Source organism: Clupea harengus, unplaced genomic scaffold, assembly GCF_900700415.2.
Source record: "Clupea harengus unplaced genomic scaffold, Ch_v2.0.2, whole genome shotgun sequence".
NCBI classification, from domain to species: Eukaryota; Metazoa; Chordata; class Actinopteri; order Clupeiformes; family Clupeidae; genus Clupea; species Clupea harengus.
Window position 1 is genome coordinate 39,466 of NW_024879593.1, and position 22,813 is coordinate 62,278.

General features: G+C 41.8%; 2 protein-coding genes across 4 annotated transcripts; both read left to right on the forward strand.

Annotated features, from left to right (window-relative positions):
- Positions 1-210: 210 nt before the first annotated feature.
- LOC122129124 (SCL-interrupting locus protein homolog) lies at positions 211-12,961 on the forward strand. The gene is made up of 14 exons (XM_042704169.1): positions 211-226; positions 331-521; positions 2,111-2,364; positions 2,590-2,675; positions 2,769-2,805; positions 3,852-4,002; positions 5,830-5,939; positions 6,028-6,151; positions 6,863-7,786; positions 8,082-8,247; positions 9,268-9,463; positions 9,865-10,006; positions 11,659-11,954; positions 12,271-12,961. Exons 1-14 carry the CDS (start codon positions 211-213, stop codon positions 12,959-12,961), a joined length of 3,384 nt encoding a protein of 1,127 aa, XP_042560103.1.
- A 1,810-nt stretch (positions 12,962-14,771) lies between these two features.
- On the forward strand, positions 14,772-21,543 carry LOC122129122 (antithrombin-III-like). 3 transcript variants are annotated; one of them, XM_042704167.1, is made up of 9 exons: positions 15,634-15,653; positions 16,388-16,391; positions 17,533-17,902; positions 18,170-18,385; positions 18,467-18,604; positions 18,741-18,959; positions 20,245-20,419; positions 20,926-20,990; positions 21,217-21,543. In XM_042704167.1, exons 3-9 carry the CDS (start codon positions 17,534-17,536, stop codon positions 21,397-21,399), a joined length of 1,365 nt encoding a protein of 454 aa, XP_042560101.1. In that variant the 5' UTR covers positions 15,634-15,653; positions 16,388-16,391; position 17,533; the 3' UTR covers positions 21,400-21,543. The 3 variants fall into 3 exon arrangements, with proteins under 3 accessions (XP_042560100.1, XP_042560099.1, XP_042560101.1); XM_042704166.1 differs by lacking the exons at positions 15,634-15,653; positions 16,388-16,391 and adding an exon at positions 14,772-14,907; XM_042704165.1 differs by lacking the exons at positions 15,634-15,653; positions 16,388-16,391 and adding an exon at positions 15,083-15,238.
- Positions 21,544-22,813: the final 1,270 nt, after the last annotated feature.

Sequence of the window (22,813 nt, forward strand, 5' to 3'; positions counted from 1 at the left end):
TCCTAGAAGGTCCATATCTAATGAGCAGCATCTGAAGCCTTTATCCGCTCAAACTTCTAGAAGCTCCTAGAAGGTTTATATCTAATCAATCTCCCAGTAGAAGTGTCTCATGCTACTGCTCAAGTTTGTTTTACTTCCTTTTGTCAGGTTATACATTCAATCCATCATTTTAGTTCATCTTGGTGTTGTGATTCAAATGTACGTATCAAAATGGGCTTTGAAAATGGCATACAAGCACCAAATGTACCTTTTATGTATCAGTAAAAGACGACACATTTGACCGTATAAACTTTCTTCTTTTAAACTGTTTGTGACCTTTTGGTTGTCTAGATGAAGGTGTGACCCTTTCTCTGGATCGTCTGGACCCTGGCAGGGAGAAGCCAGGCTCGGGAGGAAGGGTGCCCAGCTCCTTTCTGCCCGGTGACGTGGTGGTGCCCTGTTTATTTGAGGCTCGGCATGGCAGCTCCTTCACCAACACTGTTCCTGCAAACTATGTGGATGACCTCAGTGCGTCTTTTAAGGTATCATGCAAGTTAGATTTTATTTTGGTAGTGTGTTTGGTGAACCAATGTTATCTGTGAATATGAATCAGTAAATATTTGCACTGGATAAAAGATAGTAAAGAATTATTAGTATTACACATGATTCTTTACGCCACAATGCTGAAATGGTTAAAGAACATTTTTTGCAAATTTTGGCAAGCTCCTTTCCACTGCTGAGAATATTTAGACATTATGAGTAGGGCTGAACGATTTGGGCAAATAATCTAATTGCGATTTTTTTTTTACCCAATATTGCGATTTTTTTAAATTTTTTTTATTTTATCCTCTTTGATGAATGATTTAAATATGACCAACACAATATTAGATACATTTAGTGTAAAATATTCTTTCCCACATTTTACATTTTTATTTAACTGCTCATTACAGAAACAAGAACAACAAATCGGTGGCTTTGCCACTGTGCATTTAAGTAATTTAAACAGTCATTGTAAGTATAAACACAAGGCATGCACTTTTTAAACACTGTGTGCAAAATGTATCATCTTAAGACATTTTTTTTTTTTTTAGACCACGTTATAATCGCGGACATTGCGGTTAGAAAATGGCGTTTTGCCATATCGCGATTTAATCGCAGATGCAATTAATCGTTCAGCCCTAATTATGAGTCATCATTGTCACTGATGTTAAGTGTCACAGGTTTATAAACCGTTAACTGATGTCATCATTGCCACTGATGATAAGTGTCACAGGTTTATAAACAGTTAACTAATGTCATTTGTAGCTAATGTAACTAATGACCCTGATGGGTGTTTAGTATTATTGTCCCTCTGGCAGAGGCTGTTAAGTCTGGCTTTCATATATATGCTGGTATCTAATAGAGCCGCTCTCAATGGCTTTCATATCTGCTGGTATCTAATAGAGCAGCTCTCAATGGCTATGTGGGAGATGGTGTCATCTTGTTGGCCAGCTAGAAAACAATGTGCTTTCAGTCAGCTGTTCTGTTTCGGTCAGTTGGAGCAGCTTGTCAAGAACAGGTGCTCTGTTTTCCAATGACCACCTCCACAATTTGAATTTAATGTTTAAACTTTCAATCAAATATTTGTAGGATGACACTAGTTAATATTATTTTTGGCATTTTATTCCGGAGTGTCCTACTCTGACATCATTTGTGAGGCGATTCTTCATGCTTTTATTACTCCCAACTGGACTACCTTAATGCGCTAGTCCACTCCAGCACCTCCCCAGCAAGTTCAACATGCATGGCTTTTAACTGGATCCAACACAACACATCACTCATTAGTCATTGCATTGACTCCCTGTTAAGTTAGGAGTCAATTTCAAAGTTATTTTATAAAAAAAAATGTAAAGTCCTCCATGGTTCAGTCCCACCTTACCTCAGCGATCTTAATGACTTTATATAAATGACTGCTCCTTAATTTGTTTCCATGGTCTGTAAATGACTTGGAAAAAGCAGCACGTATAACCTCTATTTAATATGTAGACTATAAACATGTAAAGGGGGGACAGAAAGTTCAAAGCATTATTTCATTGATTTTGAGTAATCTAGCTTTTAAAAATGTCAAAATGACCCTCTCCCTCTTGCACAGATACTTCAGCAAAACTGTTCCAGCAAAGAGACTGTGGATCTGTCTCAGCTGCTCCTGCTGCGCGGGTGGCTCCGCTGCATGGAGAACACCGACAGCCTCAGCTTCAGTCTGCACTGGGCCGCCTCCACCGCAGCCACCGCGCTGCAGGCCACGCCCGTCAGAGCCATCCCCATCATTCCCACCGCTCTCGCCCGCAACCTCAGCTCCCCCAGCAGCCTGGCACAGCCCCTACACACACTGAGCCAGAAGAGAGGGTAAGGATGGCACACAGGCCAGTGGATCTCTTTGATGTGTTTATGTCTGTCTTTGTGTCTGGGTGGTATAGTTCCTCGAAATGCCCACGCCATCATACCACACCACCATTCTAATGTCATAACATAACATAACATACTCTCTTGAGGCTCACTTTGATATATATGTGTATATATATATATATGTGTCATCTATACCTATTAACTCGCTGGCATACCTGTGTTTAGATTTCTGACCATGGACCAAACCCGCAAGCTACTGCTCATTCTGGAGTCCGATCCCAAGGTCTACACCCTCCCACTGGTCGGAGTGTGAGTTGCTCCACACATCGTTCCTCTTGGTCAGGGTTTAGTTGACTTTGTAAGATCTCTTAATTGCTTGTGTTGTTCTTGCTGTGTTGTGCCAGATGGTTGTGTGGAGTCACACACATCCACAGTCCTCAGGTGTGGGCGTGGTGCCTTCGGTTCCTCTACAGCTCGTCCCTTCAGGAAAGGTGGGTCCTTGCACCTCTGTTTAGTGTGTGTGTGTGTGTGTGTGTGTGTGTGTGTGTGTGTGTGTGTGTGTGTGTGTGTGTGTGTGTGTGTGTGTGTGTGTGTGTGTGGGGGGGGGGTCCTTGCACCTCTGTTCATGGGTGGGGGGTGGGGGTAGCGTGAACAAATGTCAGGATTCAGTTCGATACAGGGGCCTCTCAATTTCAAACAGTTTTGCTACGACAAAATGAGGGTTGAGACTACTAAATTCTGTTGTCTTTCTTTTTATATATATATATATATGTATGTCCCTTTACATGTTACTGATCTGTCTTGGATGTGCCTGGGGGTTGCAAACATACATATTGGTCTACCAGCCACAGTGGCTGTTATATGTTCCATTTATACCTGCCATTCAAATTGTTTTGCCAGAAACTTTCATAATTTTATCATGTTTGATCATAAATATTTTAATTGTGGATATTACAAATGATATACAGTACATTCATTCCAAAAGGTCTATCAAAAGATTCAAAGTTAATGATTTACTTTTGGAAACATAATTTACGATGATTTAGAAGACATGGGTACAGTGCAGGGGCGTGTGTCACTGGCAAACTTGGAACAGATATTCACAATTTCTACCAGGGGCAAAACATGCATTACATGAATTCCATTTCAATATCGTTCAATTTACACTATTCACGTAAGTGACCTATTTTAAAATGAAAATGGTGAAAGGTGAGGAGTTTGTATCTCTGCATTTGTGTTCTATAATTCATAGGCTATGCATTGTTACACACTAAGTTGACTAGACTATTGCTATTTATTTATTTATTTATGTACCAAAGACGTTGTATCGTACAATACAATTTGATACAGTAATTTCGTTTACACCCCAGTTTACCTTTTTAACCTTCTGCCTTCTCATCATAGTTCTCACAGAAATGAAGGCTTCTTAACAGTGATACAGGCACTACTGCACTGCTCTTGTTCTCACATGTGGTCCATCTCTGCAGGGTACTGACTGAGGAAGGGGCCTTTCTGGTGGTGCTGTACTCCTTAACCCACAGAAAGCCAGAGTTCTACCAGTGCCAGCCAACCGGCGGCAAGAACCCCAATCTGGACATGCTGCTGCTTACGAGTACAGAGTCTCTCACGCTCTACAAGGTCAGTTCCAGTGTAAGGCAGTGCATTAACCGTTGCTATAAAGTTAGATGCTCTAATCTCTGATTTATTTTTCCTGTAATGGAATGGTTGCCTGTTGACTGATGGCCATCATATGATAACAGTAGACAGTAGCACTACCTCTAGACCACCTTTTTATGTCCTTCTATTATTTTGAAATGATAAACTCAATATAATGATAAACATCAATGCTTGACCCACACCATCAGTTAAAAAGTTTGTTACACCCCCTTCTGGTCAACCCATCCGCTTATGCTTAGTAGGCTAATTAAGGATGCATTAGGAGTTGAGATTAGAAGAAATGTACAAGATGTTTTGTATATCCAAAATGTATTTCACTGCCCTCTATATGATATTATAATCACTGACAGTATGACCGTATGGTGGGGGTGGGTACGTGTAGTCTGAGGATTTCTACAAGTAGATCGGGGGGAGGGACTACAGCAGCATCCCACAGTGAAGATAGTCTAGACTAGGAGGGTGTGTGTGTGTGTGTGTGTGGATCAGGTGGAGAGACTACAGCAGCATCCCACAGCGAAGATAGTCTAGACTAGGAGGGGAACACAGAAACATAGTGAGTGGGTAGAGTTCAGCTGTCAATATGCATAGATGTACTTGATGGATATGGTGGTGATGAACAATGTGTCCAGTTTTATTGATATTGGGAATTTGTATGCGTTTTGTTGTGGTTAGTTATGTTTAGTTCTGTTGGCTGGCTTAGTGCATGGGGAGTTTTAGTTCTACAAGCATAGGAAGGGTGGCAGGATACAGTAGCAGTGCATAGCATCTTTTCACAGGTATAGCTTCAATGCCTTATTTGGGCGGGAGCTTAAGTTTTTTTTTCTTTTTTTTCTTCACTTCAGTGTTTGGAGACGAGTGTGAACATAAACATGAGAAAGCAGAAGTGGCCGATAACACGCGCTATGCCGATCAATAGAACATATCGGCTCCTTGCTAGCTGACGCTAGGCAGCTAACTCGTTCACAAGCCAGTGCTTTAAGGTGCTGCTGCTGTTCTCTCCTGCGCTCTCTAGCGGCCCAAGCAGTGTCTCTTTCAATGTTGAATCCAAATCACAAGCAGGATGATGACCGCAAGTTAGGAAAAAAAATGCTAAACTAAAATGAACTAACCATAACTGAAAAGCCAGTTTATGCTAAGAAGCACATCAGCAGTTTTGTGAGAATAACAAATCAGAGTGCTTGAATATCAGAGAATCACAATACCAGCCTTTAATTAGTAGTAAACGGATGTGTAGATAGCCTATATAAAGACAAGTGCTGTGCAATGATCGATTTAGGCTAACCTTAATAGTATAGGCGTATAGGCTTATTGCCAATACGTGCTTTAGTCAATCTTCAGGTTTAATTATTATGTTATCTAGTATGAAAATACTAGAGATATTTATTCCATATCATTATGAAAAGGATTTGAGTTTAATTTTAATTTGAGTATATGTATATTTGCATGTAGGGGGGGCAAGTGAGATCTGATCACACGTGGACACTTGAGACTCATGTGGAGACGCATTCTAATGCCAGGTGTCCACTTGACACTGATCACCCAAGACACGTGTGTTAATGTCAGGTGTAAATAGCCTCTTCCCCCCCCCACACTAGAAACGGACTCATGGGAAAAGGCTTAGATTCCAAACGTCTGATATGTGGATTGGTTTTGTCCAAACGTCTGATATGTGGATTGGTTTTGTTCAAACGTCTGATATGTGGATTGGTTTTGTTCAAACGTCTGATATGTGGATTGGTTTTGTTCCAAACGTCTGATATGTGGATTGGTTTTGTTCCTGCTGAGTAGCATGTGGAGGCTAATGAGAAGAAGCCCTTGTCCTTTGAGCTCCAGGCTGGAGGTGAACCCCAGGACACCCAGCTCTATAAAGAAGTGATGTCTCGCACGGCCTCCAGCAGGTACACACTTTGGGATGATTCAGAAAGAAATGATATGGTGGTGTTTTTTTTTTTCTCTTATATGTTCTGTTTTCTTAATTTGTTATAGGCGCCTCAGTGGAACGACAATGGCGGCCACTCCTCAAAACAGGCCATCATTTGACCATGACTCCGGGATGGAGGAAGATCTTTCTCCCAGACCATCCCCAAACCCCCACCCAGCTGGGGAACAGGTCTGTACATGTGGCGCTTAGCAGGGTTGTTTGATTGGCCAGGGAGGACTAGAAACCTATCCATATATTGGATTACCAACATCTGAACCTACTGTGGCTATGTCATATTATTCATGTTTCAGAGAAAAACTAAATGTGTGCAACGTTTCTCTGTCCACCAAAATATGAACAAATGCCAAGAAAAGCCCCAAAATAAAACGGAAAAAAATAAATAAATTACTTCACAGATTTAATGGGGGCTTAAATCAATTGTTGTTCACAGGGAAGCATACGGGTCGTGTAATAAACTTGCATGTGTTAAATCAAGTGTTGTTCACAGGAAAGCAGACGGGTCGTGTGTTAAATCAAGTGTTGTTCACAGGGAAGCAGACGGGTCGTGTGTTAAATCAAGTGTTGTTCACAGGGAAGCAGACGGGTCGTGTGTTAAATCAAGTGTTGTTCACAGGGAAGCAGACGGGTCGTGTGTTAAATGAAGTGTTGTTCACAGGAAAGCATACGGGTCGTGTAATAAACTTGCATGTGTTAAATCAAGTGTTGTTCACAGGGAAGCAGACGGGTCGTGTGTTAAATCAAGTGTTGTTCACAGGGAAGCAGACGGGTCGTGTGTTAAATCAAGTGTTGTTCACAGGGAAGCATACGGGTCGTGTGTTAAATGAAGTGTTGTTCACAGGGAAGCATACGGGTCGTGTAATAAACTCGCATGTGTTTCAGGTGAGACAGATGCGGCCCACGGTACCAGAGCTGTCTTTGGTGATGGACGGCAGCTTTGTGGCTCCTGATGCAACGCCGCCCCACCTCCCTACTCCCACCCTACAGCACAAGGAGAATGCTGGGTCCCCCAGAACCCAGACAGGGCTCAACGCCCGCGGGCAGAACCGGCGCAGTGCTTCCCCCCCAGTTAACAGAACTGTCACCACAACCATGTCAAGTAAAGGTCACGAAGGGTCAACTGGATGTTCACCACCATCAGCGTTGTCTTCGGTGTCCTCACCACCTAAGACGGGTGGTTTGCCCGGTGGCTCTTTTGAGCCGTTTAGGCAGCAGCACCCTGTGGTACACCTGCAGTCACCCTGCAGTAGATTCTCTGGCACTACCTCAACTCCTCTTCTGCCACAGTTGTGCACGTTCCCCAGCACCCCCCTGAAGTCTGTCAGTAAGCCTTGTAGCTGCCGCCACCACGACACTGAGTGTTCTCCGTCCTACCAGCCCCAGTCCTGGTCAGAGACACCCCTACCCTCAGGCCTGTTGCATCAGATGACGCCTACTAACCCAGTCAAAGCTTCCTATGCTACAGAATCGACTCCTCTCAGGAACTGTTGCCGGTCACCACCTCAGCAGACTCCCCCTCAGGGTCCCATGTATGGTTCACCTACACATCTGGGCTGTTTGCAGCATAGTGCCCACAGTAACAGCCACCAGAGCCATCCAGTGCCACCTGAGAGCCAGAGCCAGGCTTGCCAGAGCCAGGCTGGCCAGAGCCAGGGTTGCCAGAGCCAGGGTTGCCAGAGCCAGGGTTGCCAGAGCCAGGTTGCCAGCCTGGCTTTTCCTGATAACGGTCAGGTGAACATGCTCCCAGTTGATGCTTATAGAATACTTATGGATCAGGACCGGCAGCTGAAACTTCTGCAAGCGCAGGTGAGTAATATTTAGGTCTTTTTTCCTAACTAATTCTAAGTCTCCAACAGCTTCCACAGGCCTGTCTTTTAAGAGCCGTTGTCAGCACCAATCATGACCTGTCTGAGGAATGCAATTTTTGTAACCATATTTTAGAAATATATTCCCTTACCATTAGATGACTATCAGTGATCCACTCACAAGACACCCTAACTTGTCCAATGCTTTAATTTCAACCTTCGACCACAACCCCGAACCGCTAATATGGCCAGATTCTTGCCAATCCACAGCCCTTTTAACTTGTGTCATTTCTCAGATTCAGAAACTTCTGGAAGCTCAAAGCCAGAGAGCAGCCTCTTCTCAGCCATCTGACGACCCCTCGCACCAGTCAGGAGAGAAGCGTGACAAGCTGGGCGCCACTCAAACACCGACCTCCCCCGACCACAGGAAGAAGAACAGTGTCAGCATCGCCATAGGAACAGGTAACCTTCAGTCATCAGTGACCTCTGGTGACCTCTGGTCATCCCCATACATTTACATGGAGTCATTCAATGCATCTCTAGCTTGTCATTTTGCATGATGCACGTGATATTCATGATATTCATTTGTCCTGTTACTGCTGTGGAGACAGATCTTGTGGCGGTGACATGACTGAGACAAAGGACCAATAGAGAAGGCGAGGGGAGAGAGATTGTATTTAAGCTTGTGTTGCCTAGGCTAATAGTATGCCTGGCTAGATCAAAATGATGTCTATATTGGGTAGAATATTTGGAAACATACATTACTTTGAATGCACAAAGTTCAACAGTTTGGAATCATTTAGAAAAATTCCATTTTTAAAGTCAGAATAACATTGCATTGGTCTGAAATCTGGATCTAGATATTGTTAATGTTGTAGATGAGTTAGTGATTTTGGATGGAATTCTACATAGACACACAAAGGCCCGGGTTCTGCAACGGTCACTCCTGTGTTCCAGTGGCACATTCCATCAGATGGTCCAAAATGATTACCCTAAAAGGGTTCATTCAGAATTGGAAAATCCTTTTGTTATTATGTATGTGCAGCTAAAATATTTTGACACAGGCCGTACGGCAAGTAAAATGCACACAATGAATACAGTTGAATTGAATGCTGACTAAACACTGTAAAAGACTCCATAAGCAAGTATAAATATTGTATTTTATCCCAAATAATAGATCAAGGCAACTGATGTTATACAGCTGTTTCAATTAGACATATGTCTGTGTTTTGGCAACAGTGTGATTTTATATTGTTAATCTTGATATTTAGAAACGCTGTTTGTTTAAATAAAACCATGATCATAAGTGTTGTTCATAAGCGCACAGTCTTCCTGCAACTAAACTGAGTAACATGTGAAATACAGTATAATTCTGTTCTTTAACAATACTATTGTGTTATCATTTTGGTATGGTGGTATCATGATGTTGGGTGACAGGATCTTTTGTGTAGGTCTCATCCAGTCTATGACGCTGTCTTCCAGGGGCTAGTCTGTTCTGTAACAGTACTGAGGACGAGTGGTGGAGGGATGGCACGCCAGGGACTCTCAGCAGTAGCTCGGACAGCCGTTCCAGACAGTCCAGCCCCGTGGTCAGAAGTGGAACCGACACAAACCGGATTAAGGACCCCGAGGAAGAGACTAGGGACCACGATCAGAACCGCAGGACATCACAACACATGTACGCCAATCTTGTCTTTCATAACAGGGTTTTATGTCCTGTCATATTTCTGAGTGGAGAAAAGTTGCTGCTCCATTCTAATTGGAGGAATTGAAGCAGTATTGATCGGCCCATCTATTCAGTGTCCTGGTGAAATATAACTTCCCCAGTATAATGAAGTAAGCAGTAACTGTGTGTCCTGTGCGTGTGTGTCCTGTGTGTGTCCTGTGTGTGTGTGTGTGTGTCCTGTGTGTGTGTGTGTGTGTGTGTGTGTGTGTGTGTGTGTGTGTCCTGTGTGTGTGTGTGTGTGTGTGTGTGTCCTGTGTGTGTGTGTCCTGTGTGTGTGTGTGTGTGTGTCCTGTCTGTGTGTGTGTGTGTGTGTGTGTGTGTGTGTGTGTGTGTGTGTGTGTAACCCCCTGTAGGAGCCCGGGTGCATCCCATTCTCCTCAGAGCCTCATGCTTGGAGACAGTGCCAGCATGTGTGGCCAGTTCCAGTCTCCTAACACAGATGAGTCGCGCAGCAAAGGTGTCGCTGCTGATCAAAGGTTCTTTCAAGATTTACTGGTAAGATTGGAGACTACAATAGTTCATTAACTATAAATTCACATTTATTTGTGTTGTTTGACCCACAGTTGTCCTCTACAGTGAAATGTGTTATATTGTGAAATATTAAATGTATGCGTATAGATTTCATAACGAAGCTACCTTAAAGGTGCAGTTCTCTGTCCTTGAGAAAGGTTGTTGATATTTGTCAAAAATTGTGTTGGATTGTAATCAAGGACTTGTACTTGCTACAAGGTTTCATATGAAATAATGTCTTCTCCAAACAATCGAGCATTTGATCCTGATGTAAATATTTAATCAGTGACTTGAAAAGATAATGAACTAGAGATGCATATTCACCAGTGAGATTGTGCTACAGCATCAGAGGACCGTGATTGGTCTTACTCTATGTGAGCTACATGACTGTGATTGGTCTTACTATATGTGAGCATGACTGTGATTGGTCTAACTCTATGTGAGATACATGACTGTGATTGGTCTTACTCTATGTGAGCATGATTGTGATTGGTCTTACTCTATGTGAGCATGACTGTGATTGGTCTAACTCTATGTGAGCATGATTGTGATTGGTCTTACTCTATGTGAGCATGACTGTGATTGGTCTAACTCTATGTGAGCATGATTGTGATTGGTCTTACTCTATGTGAGCTACATGGACATGGCTGCTTCAACCTGTGGATGAATGGTTTGACACTGCTGCCCTCTGTTGGACATAAGGCATAAGGCAGTTTGTGTACAAATGGTGGTTGGTGTGCAAATATATCCGTTTTAACAACTATACCAACATGTTTTATGAGTAGGTGTTGATACTGAAATTACACAATCAAATATTAGGTAGTTTCCTTTTCAATACCATGAGCTGTTTCTAAACGAATTTAAGCCTAAAATGCTGATTTAAGCCTAAACTTTTATAGTTTGAATTTGATCCTCTTTATGTATATAATGTTATTGCTCATTAAAGGAAAAATAAGTCCTTTGAAATAATTTTAATCTCGGTTACCTATAGGCACCATTCATATATCTATATCACAAAAGCCTGACCACTTGGCTTTAACAGAATAACAGCACAGGCATAGATTGTTGAATGTTACACCTTCAATTAAATACGTAGCCCACACCATGGGCTAGCATAACATGATAATCTTTCCTTGCAATACATTAACTTTATTGCTCATCCAATCAGAATTGTATGGTAGTTAAACATCCATACATATTGTGTTCATTTGAGCCAGCGGTGTTTTTGTTTTGAAATGTGTTGACATTAGATGAAGAAGAAATGAAAGTGTTCTTGCTGTGCTGTGTGCTTGAGCCATCACACTGATGACAAACGTTTGACTTGCTGTGATGCAAACCAAAACGAGAGGACACCTCTAATGGCGCCATCTAGTGGTCAATAAGCAGTTAGAGATTTGCAGGGCAGTTGGGACCAGTTTCTCCAAATAGTTTGAATTTGCTTCTATAAACGCTGAACGCCTTGTCAACCAATGAGGAATAATGATTGAACTCAAAACCATTGGAGATCCCTCATGTGCAGTTGATCACGTCCTTAATGAGAATGTAGCACAAAGGTGTTTTAATGGACACGTGTAAACAAATCATCCAGGTGTATGTACAATTTGACCTCCATGTGAACCGCTCTGTCTGTCATTTAGGGTCAAGTAAACAGTCGTCTTCAGGACACCCTGAAAGGAGAGGCAAGCAGTTCCAAATGTGAAGACAGGACCGCACCCTCCAGACAGACGGCCAGTCCCCTATCTGCGGTCTCAAGCCAGGCCAGAGAGGCCTCTTCTCCCAGCTCTCTGTCTCCAGCACCTTCTGTGAAGGCCTTGTCTCAATCCCAGACCTCCCATCAGGAGGACCAGGTGTACAGTGCAACTGTGAAACATCTAGAGAAGTTGGGGGTCAATTTTGCCTCCAAAGACAAAGCCATGTGCACGAACATCAGCAGGTCTGTTTTTGTGTGTCTGCAGATACATTCTGTGAGCTATTTACATTTACATTTAGTCATTTAGCAGACGCTTTTATCCAAAGCGACTTACATATGTGCGACTTACAATGTATACACATTTTACATTTTACACTGATGGCACACTGCACATCAGGAGCAATTAGGGGTTCAGTGTCTTGCTCTCAAGGACGCTTCGACAGGGAATCGAACTAGCAACCTTCTGATTACTAAACTACTTCTCTACCTCCTGTACCACTGCCGCCCACATATTTCTCCACGTGAGACTGTTCACTAATCCTCATGTCCTCCCTGTCAGCAGCACTCTAGCAGGGATCAACCCTGACGCAGTGATCCCCAGACTGGCCGTGTGTGACCTTGTGGGCGCCAGCATGTGGACCCCAGGGGGCAGTGCTGACCTGAGCCTGGAGGCGAACTCCATCGCCCTGAAGTACCTGAGCGACGCCCAGCTCTCTCACCTCTCGCTGAGAAGGGAAGCCAGGCGGACCTCCAATGCCAATCAACCTTCTCTGGGTTTCTTGAGTAAGGCCTTAGCTGAGAGGACTGGCCCAGGTCTTAGCATGCTGTCTCCTACTAATATGTCCTTAGCCACACACAAATACATGAAGCGCTATGGGCTGATCGAGGGGGGTGACGGCGAGGAAGAGGACGAGGAGGACCAACAGGAGCATCGTGACTCTGTGTTGGGCCGCTCTTCACACATGGAGGGCTCAGGATACAGTGACGGTGTCCAGAGAGTCTTGAACATCACTAATGCGCCATCTTACCTGTCACCACCTCACAACTCCCCCCACCTCGAGGAGAATCAAGGACGGATTTTAAGAGACGTCCACCCCGCTGTGCAGGTGCTTCTGCACAGTCGTGAGCACACTCGGAAGCCCCCCTCTGCTCTGGAGAACCAGCCTCATCTGGGCTCAATGGACACGCAGGGTTCTGTCGGGAATTTCCTCGACCTTAGCAGATTGAGGCAGCTCCCCAAACTATTTTAAAGCCAAGGAAACGATTTCTTTTAAATGTGACATGAAACAGCAGAAAAGTGATTTTTTTTTTTTTTTTTAAATGTACCCACTCAGAGAGGCGCGCACACGCACACATACTTTTTATTTGTTGTTTTGTATGCACTGTTTGTCCTGTGTGTATTTTATTGTTGACGTGTAGGGATTGTTATTGGGATATTGGGTTCAACCTCAGGAGGCCCCAGGTGCTCACCAGTCTTACTCCACTTTACCATGCCATTAAATGTGTGCCGTTGAACTGTTGATTTGTTATCTTCGTTAACATGAAATACTACATATCGTTTTTACACTGTTTGCAGCATCTGTCAAGGTTTTTATGAATAAAGATTATTTCAATATTAGCTATTTTTCAACGTGTTCTTTTGATGTGGATGTAGAAATGGGCCGTCTCAGCCTCCTGGGTCCGCCTCCGTGCCATGATGGGGGTCAGGACCCTGCCGCTGACCTAGAGTTGTTTGGCCAGAACATGGAGACCATGGACCTTGTGTGTGTGTGTGTGTGTGTGTGTGTGTGTGTGTGTGTGTGTGTGTGTGGGGGGGGGGGGGGGGCTGTGTGTGTGTGGGTGTGGGTGTGTGTGGGTGGGTGTGCGGCGGGGCGGGGGGGCTGAGTGCATAAACATGGGGCTCAGTAGCACTCTAGCAGAGACCACTATTTGATTACACAGTCTGGCTGTATGTGGATATAAAACGATAAAATGTCATGATTGGTTACAGGAGATAATATTATCAAAGGTCGGTGCAGAATCAGTTGGTGTTTTCTCTGCACATTGGTGAGAGCTAGGGTTAGACTACATGACTTTATCTGAATAGATTTGGAAAAGACTAGTGTGGCACACCAGTGTGGCCAGTCTGTTTAATGTGGGTGTGCTTACGGGATATAAGGTGTGCCAAAGCAAAAAGTGCCCTGTAGATCAACCATAACACATATTAAGATCTCATTAAAACATTCGGTGCATTTACCTACTAACACTTTTATACATTGTACTGACAGCAGGCTACTGTTTTTGTCTACTGTTGCTAAGCAGCATAAGATGGTCACAAGAAATAAGGTGGTGGAGGCGAGCAGCGAAATTATTTCTTTCTTTAATATAATTATAATAATTAATGCTACAAGGATTTCCTCAATAACATTAGAGCTCAACTGTAGCATAGAAACCGTGTAAAACGTGGAGTTTTGGCAACTGCAGTGGTCTACTTACTGAACATCTTCAGCATTAAACATGCAACTTCATGACATCAGATTTCTTAATAGCAAGCCACACAACCATAACAAAACTTGTCCAGACTCGGAGAGCTTTCTTTTGACATTTTTACATTTTTAATTATGAAGAAAGCTGTTTAGGTAGGACTATCATTCATTAGTAAATGATTTTGTTTTCAAACCCGAAACAAGGAAAAATCAAGGATACATATACAGAAAACCATGGCACAACTATCGCATAGGCAACATGATTATACAACACAAATGATTAAAAGTATTAGAAAAGTATTAATGTCATCCTAACATCTCTTTTACAGTTACTGCTACAAACAACTGCAAAAACGTTGTATATATACAACTTGATGAGGGAGTCTCACCATTGCTTCCTGCTGTAAGCAGCTTGTTAATGTAAAATTAGTCAGTGAGCTAGCATGCTAACAGACTATTTCCCAAACATTCTACTGTGGTTCACGTGTCAGGAATGCCATGCTGCTGGAATACTCTGTGATGTTTCTGTGAAGTTCTTGGATCCTTTACTGCTTATCTCTCTCACCCATCCCATGAGAAACCTGATGATTGCTGCAAACTGGAATCGGCAACCTACACACTCCTACACACTCACACATATTGAAGCAAGCTAATCCCAGTCAACTGGAGTTGGTCAACTGAGAGAGAAAAATATTTAGGCCACCTCAACAGATCTACTTCATCGAAGAAAGGTATGTCTTTCATAGATTTCATATGGAGTTTATGATGTTGACATCAATTAAAGTAAATTAAGTCAGTAGCCAAAGTCAATGGGAAAGTCAGGTTATATTCTTACTTTCTGAGATGAGTGTATGTAGTTTTTCATTTCAACTCTGAAAAGAGAACTCGGAGCACTAACCTGATCAATAGCTCAAAGGTTGGGTTGAGCACAGATTATGCAGTCTGTATCCACAACATAATGTACTACAGGCCACTGACCCTGCCAAACAGGTCTCTTACCTCAGGTCGTAGCAGAACCAGCTCCTAAGGTTGCATATTTCAATAATACAGACACAAACGCAGGTAAGAAATGTGTATTATTGGCTTTTTATCATGACATGAGAGGACTCAAACTACATGTAGAGTGTGACTGAGGGTCATGCTAGATCATCAATGATTTTTAGGGGAAGAAATAATGTTTAAATTCAACTAACCTCAGATAAAAAGCAATCATTTGTGAAATAGAATAGTATTCTGTTGCAGACGTGCCAGGTACCAGTACAGTATAAGTCAGGTTTTTTTTCTCTGTTTGAAGACTAGATTACTCTGCATCGACAAAACACATTTAGACGGCAGGGGGGAGTTGTTTTCAAACAGTGAAATCTATTGGAAGTCATTTAGGACCTTATTGAACACGAGATTGAACATAAGATTTTTCTAGGAGCTAGACAGTGTTGTGCTCTAACATACTGGATCTGAGGATAAAAGGCTTTTATTGTAATATGTGAAGCGCCTCACAGGCCCTAGACGGGTAAGTCTGAAGGTTAAACTCAGCATTATCAATGCTGATCATTTTTCAAACATTTTTGTATTGACACGATCATTTTGTGTTCCTTTCTTCACTTTATTGGCTGAACATAAAACAGCCAGGCGAAGCAAACATTTTCATTCAAACAGTTACAATCTCTATAGCCACTATGGATTTAGCAGTATGGGGTTTTCACAGTACTTTTCCAAAAATATGACTGTTTGTATAAGGCATCATCGACTGCCAACACACTGCGGTTCATTTGGTCTGAGGTCACTTCTCAAAATGTGCATTGATTTGATTCAGGACAAATTAATGTACGTATAGAAAACCATGTACATACGTATGCCACATTCCCAGAAGTGGCATCAGTAAATTCAATTCAATTCTATTTATATAGCGCCAGAACAATAAAATTGTCTCAAGGCGCTTTACAGAGCCCAGAGCCTGGACCCCAAATGATTGTGAAACTGTGTGCATCTGAATGAGTTTAGGTCTCCATTTTGTAAACCGTCTCAATTCATCAGCATATAAAAGAGCTTGAATTAGAGCTATTGCTGAACAGTGTCCACAAATACTATTTTTTGAAAACCATGTTCAAATTCATCTCTACTCAGATGCATAAATACAGCAGAGTCCAATCCCTCCTTTTCTCTGTGCCTCGTGGCTTCAAATGATTGGGTATATGTTAATGGTAGTCATTCACTGGTTACTAAGTGAGTTGTAGCCAGTCAGTGTTTGGTATTTGTTCAAGGAACACATGAGGGCGTGTGGGACACAGCTCAGAAGGAACACATGTTGGCGTGTGGTGCACAGCTCAGAAGGAACACATGTTGGCGTGTGGTGCACAGCTCAGAAGGAACACATGTTGGCGTGTGGTGCACAGCTCAGAAGGAACACATGTTGGCGTGTGGTGCACAGCTCAGAAGGAACACATGTTGGCGTGTGGTGCACAGCTCAGAAGGAACACAAATTTATGGTGTTTTAAACTAATGTCCTCATTCTTCCAGACCAGTCACCTGATGTGTGGGGCACATGTGTGGTGTTTTAAACTAATGTCCTCATTCTTCCAGAGGGGGAGTATTTAGCACCAGGTATCACCAGTCCTGGTCAAGGGGCCCTCAAAGTGCTGTTGTTGGCAGGTGTTCTCTTCAAATGAAATCTTTCTTTCTTGTTGGACCACCGTTACTATGAGGTTTTGCTCTACCACCTACACAGGCCTCGTCTTCTAATCTCCGGCCCCTTGCTCTGTTGAATTCTTCTTCATTCCAAGATCTTTGGTCTTCATAGGGTGACCAGATGTTGTTTTTCTCAGATATTTATCTTAATTTGCTTTTCTGTTGCATGATTTAAAACGTTCTTGCTTGCGCTTTTCTTTTTGCATTCCATCTTCTTGCACAATTTAGCCGATTATACCCAACGTTCATGCACATTGCATCTCAATCATCACTTTGAGTGTTTTGTGGACACATCATTGTTAAAGAGATGGCTCCATCTCAGGGTTTCACCTCACACAATCTATGCAAAACACAAATTTGCAATAAGGTGAGAAAATATGTAAAAACAACTAAACTAAGAAGTATAGCCAACATATTTTTCTTCAGAACTCAGTTGTTAATTGAGAATTTTTGAATAGAGTATTTGTCTTCAGAACTCAGTTGTTATTTGAGAGTAGAGTATTTGTCTTCAGAACTCAGTTGTTATTTGAGAGTTTTTGAATAGAGTATTTTTCTTCAGAGCTCAGTTGAGTATTTGAGAGTTTTTGAATAGAGTATTTGAGAGTTGAGTATTTGGCTTCAAGCATACCCATACTTCACAGGGCCACTTGTTTGTCTTTTGATGTCATTAGGATGAAGTTGCTGGTGTCTGTGTGGTTCCTGTGCTTCCTGCCCCTGCTTTGCACAGCCCAGGCCAACCGAGATATCTGCAATGCCAAGCCCAAAGACCTCCCCCTGGAGCCTTTGTGCGTCTATCGCAGCCCGGATCCTGAACCTGAGACTGAGGAACCTGTAGAAGCAGAAGAGGAAATTCCGGAGTCCACCAACCCCCGAGTGTGGGAACTTTCGAAGGCGAATAGCCGATTTGCCCTCTCTCTCTTCCAGGAGCTTGCTAAGGGCAAGCCAACAGATAACATCTTCATGTCCCCAATCAGCATTTCCACAGCGTTCGCCATGACCAAGCTGGGAGCCTGTAACACCACCCTGGAGCAACTCATGAAAGTAAGATAACCACATGACAGGTGATGAAAGATGTTATCGGGCAAATAGTTTGCATTTGAGTGTTTATTTACAAGTATAATAAAGATTAACATGAGCAGTCTCAGACTTATTTCTTTCTGTTGCTGGAAATTCAGTCGAGCTTCTTGTGCTTGTGGGAATTATCCTGTATGCTATGTTTCTTTTCAGTGTACTAATAATGGTACTTAGCGATTGAGGAAAGACTGAATATTGATGGCAAAACATTATTGTTTTTTTCTGTCTCTGTAGGTGTTTCAGTTTGACACGATCAAAGAGAAGACATCTGACCAGGTGCACTTCTTCTTTGCTAAGCTGAACTGCCGTCTTTATCGAAAAAAGGACAAGACAACAGAGCTGGTCTCAGCCAATCGTTTGTTTGGGGAGAAGTCTTTGAGTTTCAATGAGACTTACCAGAACATCAGTGAGCTGATTTATGGGGCAAAGCTGTTACCACTCAACTTCAAGGTCACTTTCTATTAGAGAATTAGTTGAGATCATACACCCTGATTTGTTCACCATGCCTAAAGACTTGTTTGTCCCTCACAGGAGAAGCCAGAGCTTTCAAGAATGACAATTAATGAATGGATTTCAAACAAGACAGAGAACCGGATCCAAAACACACTGCCACAAGGCTCAATAGACCCCAACACTATTCTTGTTCTGGTGAACACCATCTATTTCAAGGTAGAGAGACACTGAGTAACCAATAATACCTAATGTTCCAAATATTATTTGTTCGAACATACTGTGCAAACCAAATTGAGTTGTTAAGAACTTTCCCTTAATTTACTGTAGATTTACTTTATGTATTGCACTTCAGGGCCAGTGGAGAAACAAATTCGACAAGGAGAACGTTATGAAAGATGACTTTTATGTTACTGATGAAAAAACCTGCGAAGTGCCTATGATGTATCAGGAAACAAAATTCAAGTATGGAAAGTTCGATGAAGATAAAGTTAAGGTCCTTGAAATGCCATACCGTGGAGAGGACATCACGATGGTGCTGATCCTTCCGACCAAAGGCACCACCTTGTCTGAGGTACAAATCATACAGGATGTGTCCTGCCTTCACAATATGTGTGCTGTGGAACAAATAATGTACAAAGTCTCAGGGCCATCTTACCAGTGTGTTTGTTTTATTTATTCATTGGCTTGTGCACGCTGTAGTGGAAATATCAAACAGCTGTTCATCAATCGACCGTTAGAACGGTGTATGCAAAGCAATGTATGCAAATGCAAAGCACTTCCGAGGCAAGATTTGACTTATTATTCTTGTTCCAGGAATAATTCAGCTTGAACCACTTAACAAAGAAACTTTGTTCAATCTTTGTTGCATAGGTCTTGTAAATAGTTCGGCGGGAGTGTCATTTAGATTTTTGTGAACTTTATACTTTCAAATGAGAAAAAATGACCAACCTAGCAACCACTACCACAATGACAACAACAGTACCACCATGACAACCACCATGACTACCAGCAGTGCTGCTAGCAGTTACCATAGCAATACCTTAGCAACCACCATAACTACCCTTGGACACCCTAGCAACAACCTAAACCACCATAGCAACCGTAATAACTACCCAAAGGCAACCTAGCAGCCAAAATAGCAACAACCCCAACTACCGATCTTGTAACTACTCTATCAACACATATACAAATGATCTCTCTTTCAATGTCTTTCTCTATCTTAATATCTAACTTAACTTCTTTCTAACCTAATCTCTTTAACTTCTGTATCAAAACTATTTGTCCTCTTTCTTATTCTTTCACTCTCGGTGTTTCTCTCGTATCTCTCTCTTTCTCGTTTCTCTATGTATCTATCTATCTATCTGTCCCCATCACCTTCCCAGTCTAACACTCCATACTGTATCTCTCTTTCTCTCTATCTTTCAATCTATCACTCTTTACACACCTTTCTCTCCTCTTCTTTTTTGCCTTCTTTCTCCTTCGTCTGTCTCTCTCTGTATGCCTTGAATTGCATTAAATGTTCTGATCTCTTCCTTTGTATTTATTTTACATTTTAGATATATTTGCTTTGCATGCATTAGGTTACTATGGTTACCATTCATACTTTTGAGTATCAGAGTATTGATATAGAAAGGTCCAGATCTGACCAGATCTGTTTCTAGGGTCTACACATGTATTGTTTTGGAGAACTGGAAAAATATAACAGCAGACGAAACAAGCAGTGTTGACATTTATACACAATTATTAGAAATAGGCTATAATTTCACATAATTCTGTCCATACTGTGTGTTAGGACCAGCTAAAAATGTGCATGTATAACTCTGGATCAAAGAAATATTTGTGTGCTTTGATTTGAGGTGGAGAAAAGCCTGGACCTGAAGAAGCTGGTTGGCTGGCTGGACAACATGAAGGAGATAAAAGTGGCTGTGCAGATCCCACGCTTCCAGATTGAAGATAGCTTCAGCTTGAAGGAGAAGCTGCAGAGTATGGGCCTGCAGGACCTCTTCAGCCCACATCAGGCTAGCCTTCCCGGTACATAAAATATATACGTTCAAATCATCAAAAAGCTCTGAAAAATCATCAAACATAGAATAAAAGAGAATAAAAATAATGAATGGCAAAAGGCATCAATCTCAATCAATCAAATCAAAGAAAGGTTTCCGGATCGGCCTCTCGTTAACACGAACCCCGCGGATTGGGTCACTGAATCCGCAACCTTTTGAACCCGGTCTCCAGAGTGAGAAGATTCGAACCCGCTAGCGGATCAGTGTTTGTGTAAACGCCCGATCCGCACACTTTCTAACCTGATGATGTAATTGCCCCAAGACCACCTAAGCCTAAGCCACTAAGACCCTTAGTGGTGCTTGAAAAGGTTGTGAACCCCTTAGAGATTACACTAAGGTCATTTAATGTTGAATCATTTGGTCAAAAGGAATGAATACATATTTAGTGAATGTATATTCAATCAGCCTCTCTCTGTCAAATTTAAGTTCTTGTCATATTTTATGTCATATTTATGCAAATGTTTTACTTTTCAGGGCTACTTGCAGATGAGTCAGATAACGTTTTCATATCAGATGCCTACCATAAAGCATTTCTGGAGGTACGTCTGAATGTTTGATGCATGTCATATGTTCATTATGGTTTCTTTCATCATCAACCTGTTTGAATGGTGTTAGTTACTATTACCATAAACTCTAATACTTGCTTGCAGAAGTGACTAAACCATGCGTATATATACTGTGATTGCAGTTTAAAGCATGGCAATCTATTTATAATAATTATTTTGTAGTATTTAAAACACTAATAAATGAAACATTCTCCGTTAGGTAAATGAAGAGGGTAGTGAGGCAGCTGCTGCCACAGCAGTGGTGGCCATCGGTCGCTCCATCAACTTCAACCGCGAAGTCTTCATCGCCAACCGGCCTTTTCTACTGCTCATCCGTGAGTCCACCATCAACACCATCATCTTCATGGGCCGTGTGGCAAATCCGTGCGGCGGTAACCAATGAGATGTCCTCGAGCAGAAGGACAGGGCACAGGCAGGAAGAGGCGGAAGGAAATTGATGCATGATGGATGTTTTTTATGATTTCTCAGAAGAATACACTGAAATAATTGTGGTTGCTCTCAAATAAAGAGTAGACTTATTAAAAGGGTCTTTGTTGACTCTTTGTTGACTCTTTGTTGGTGGAAGTCCAACCACAGATAATCTTGGCCTGTAGGTACAGTACCAGTCAAAAGTTTGGACACACATTCTCATTTTTTTAGAAGATTTTTCTTTGATTTTATTATTTTCTACATGGTAAATAAAACTTTTTTTGTTTAGTACATCATTCCATATGTGTTCTTTCGTAGTTTAAATGTCTTCAGTATAAATCTACGATGTAGAAAATAATAAAAGTAAAGAAAACACTTCTCAAAAAAATGTAAGGTGTGTCCAAACTTTTGACTGGTACTGTATGTGCCCTGACAGTAGAATGGATTTCATAGCAAACCATTCGGGACATTCTTCATTGAGTTCTGCTACAAACTGAATATTGTTGTGCAGCTTATAAACCACCAGATAATTGTTTTTTTCTTTTCTCAAACATAATTTGCTCAATATGTTAAAGTGAATCAATAAAAGTAGTAAACAACCATTTGGACTTCTGCTCTTTTTTCCTAATAAAATAAAAGTAACATTTAAACAAACAAATTAAACTACTGCATAAAGTATATACTGTGTATGATAGCAATTATATAGACTAGCATATGATACTGTCGATCATGACATTTGAATTGACAGATTGGTAAACTTGGTAGGCATCTCTGGCACTGCCATTGAGTGGTTCATTTCCTTTTGGTCCAACAGACAATCCTCCACAGTAATTGGCAATTTTATGTTTACCACTTGTCTTATGGTCAATCAAGGGTCCTGTCTTATTTTCATTATACTTATAGCCATTAAGTCACAATTGTTTATAAATATAACTCTTTTATAATCTCTTGTCACTGCTATGTAAAGTATCTTCTACAGTATGTCTGCTAAACCAGATGATCTGGATAAGGTAACTCCACTGCCTTGCTGTCTAGCAGAAGTCAGAGACTGGATGTCATGGTTCAAATCAGATAAAACACCCTTTCTACAGACCGTTTGTCAGTGCCAAAGTACAGAAATCATTTTGAGTCATTTTGAGCCCTTTGTGAAGAATCTCACCCACTCCTGTTTTGATCACATTTTAAACATTTTTAAACTTGGACTTATTTTAATTCAGGCTGAAAAAAATCCACCTGGAACACTAAAATGTCTTCTTCTGCAAGGCCAGGCCAGGCAAGTTTATACAGTACATGTCTTCTTCTGTGTATACATAACACAGTTCATACACAGAGGCAATTCAATCAATAAAAGCAAATGGAACATCCAAAGGAAATATTTTAAAAAAGTG

Bases quoted from the DNA above. Each gene is read 5' to 3' on its own strand.
- LOC122129124 (XM_042704169.1), top strand. The intron at 2,806-3,851 runs GTGTGGGCGTGG...CCATCTCTGCAG, and splicing joins CACACATCCACAGTCCTCAG to GGTACTGACTGAGGAAGGGG. The intron at 8,248-9,267 runs GTAACCTTCAGT...GCTGTCTTCCAG, and splicing joins CAGCATCGCCATAGGAACAG to GGGCTAGTCTGTTCTGTAAC.
- LOC122129122 (XM_042704166.1), top strand. From the start codon at position 17,534: ATGAAGTTGCTGGTGTCTGTGTGGTTCCTGTGCTTCCTGCCCCTGCTT. The intron at 18,960-20,244 runs GTACAAATCATA...CTTTGATTTGAG, and splicing joins AAGGCACCACCTTGTCTGAG to GTGGAGAAAAGCCTGGACCT. The intron at 20,420-20,925 runs GTACATAAAATA...TTTACTTTTCAG, and splicing joins ACATCAGGCTAGCCTTCCCG to GGCTACTTGCAGATGAGTCA.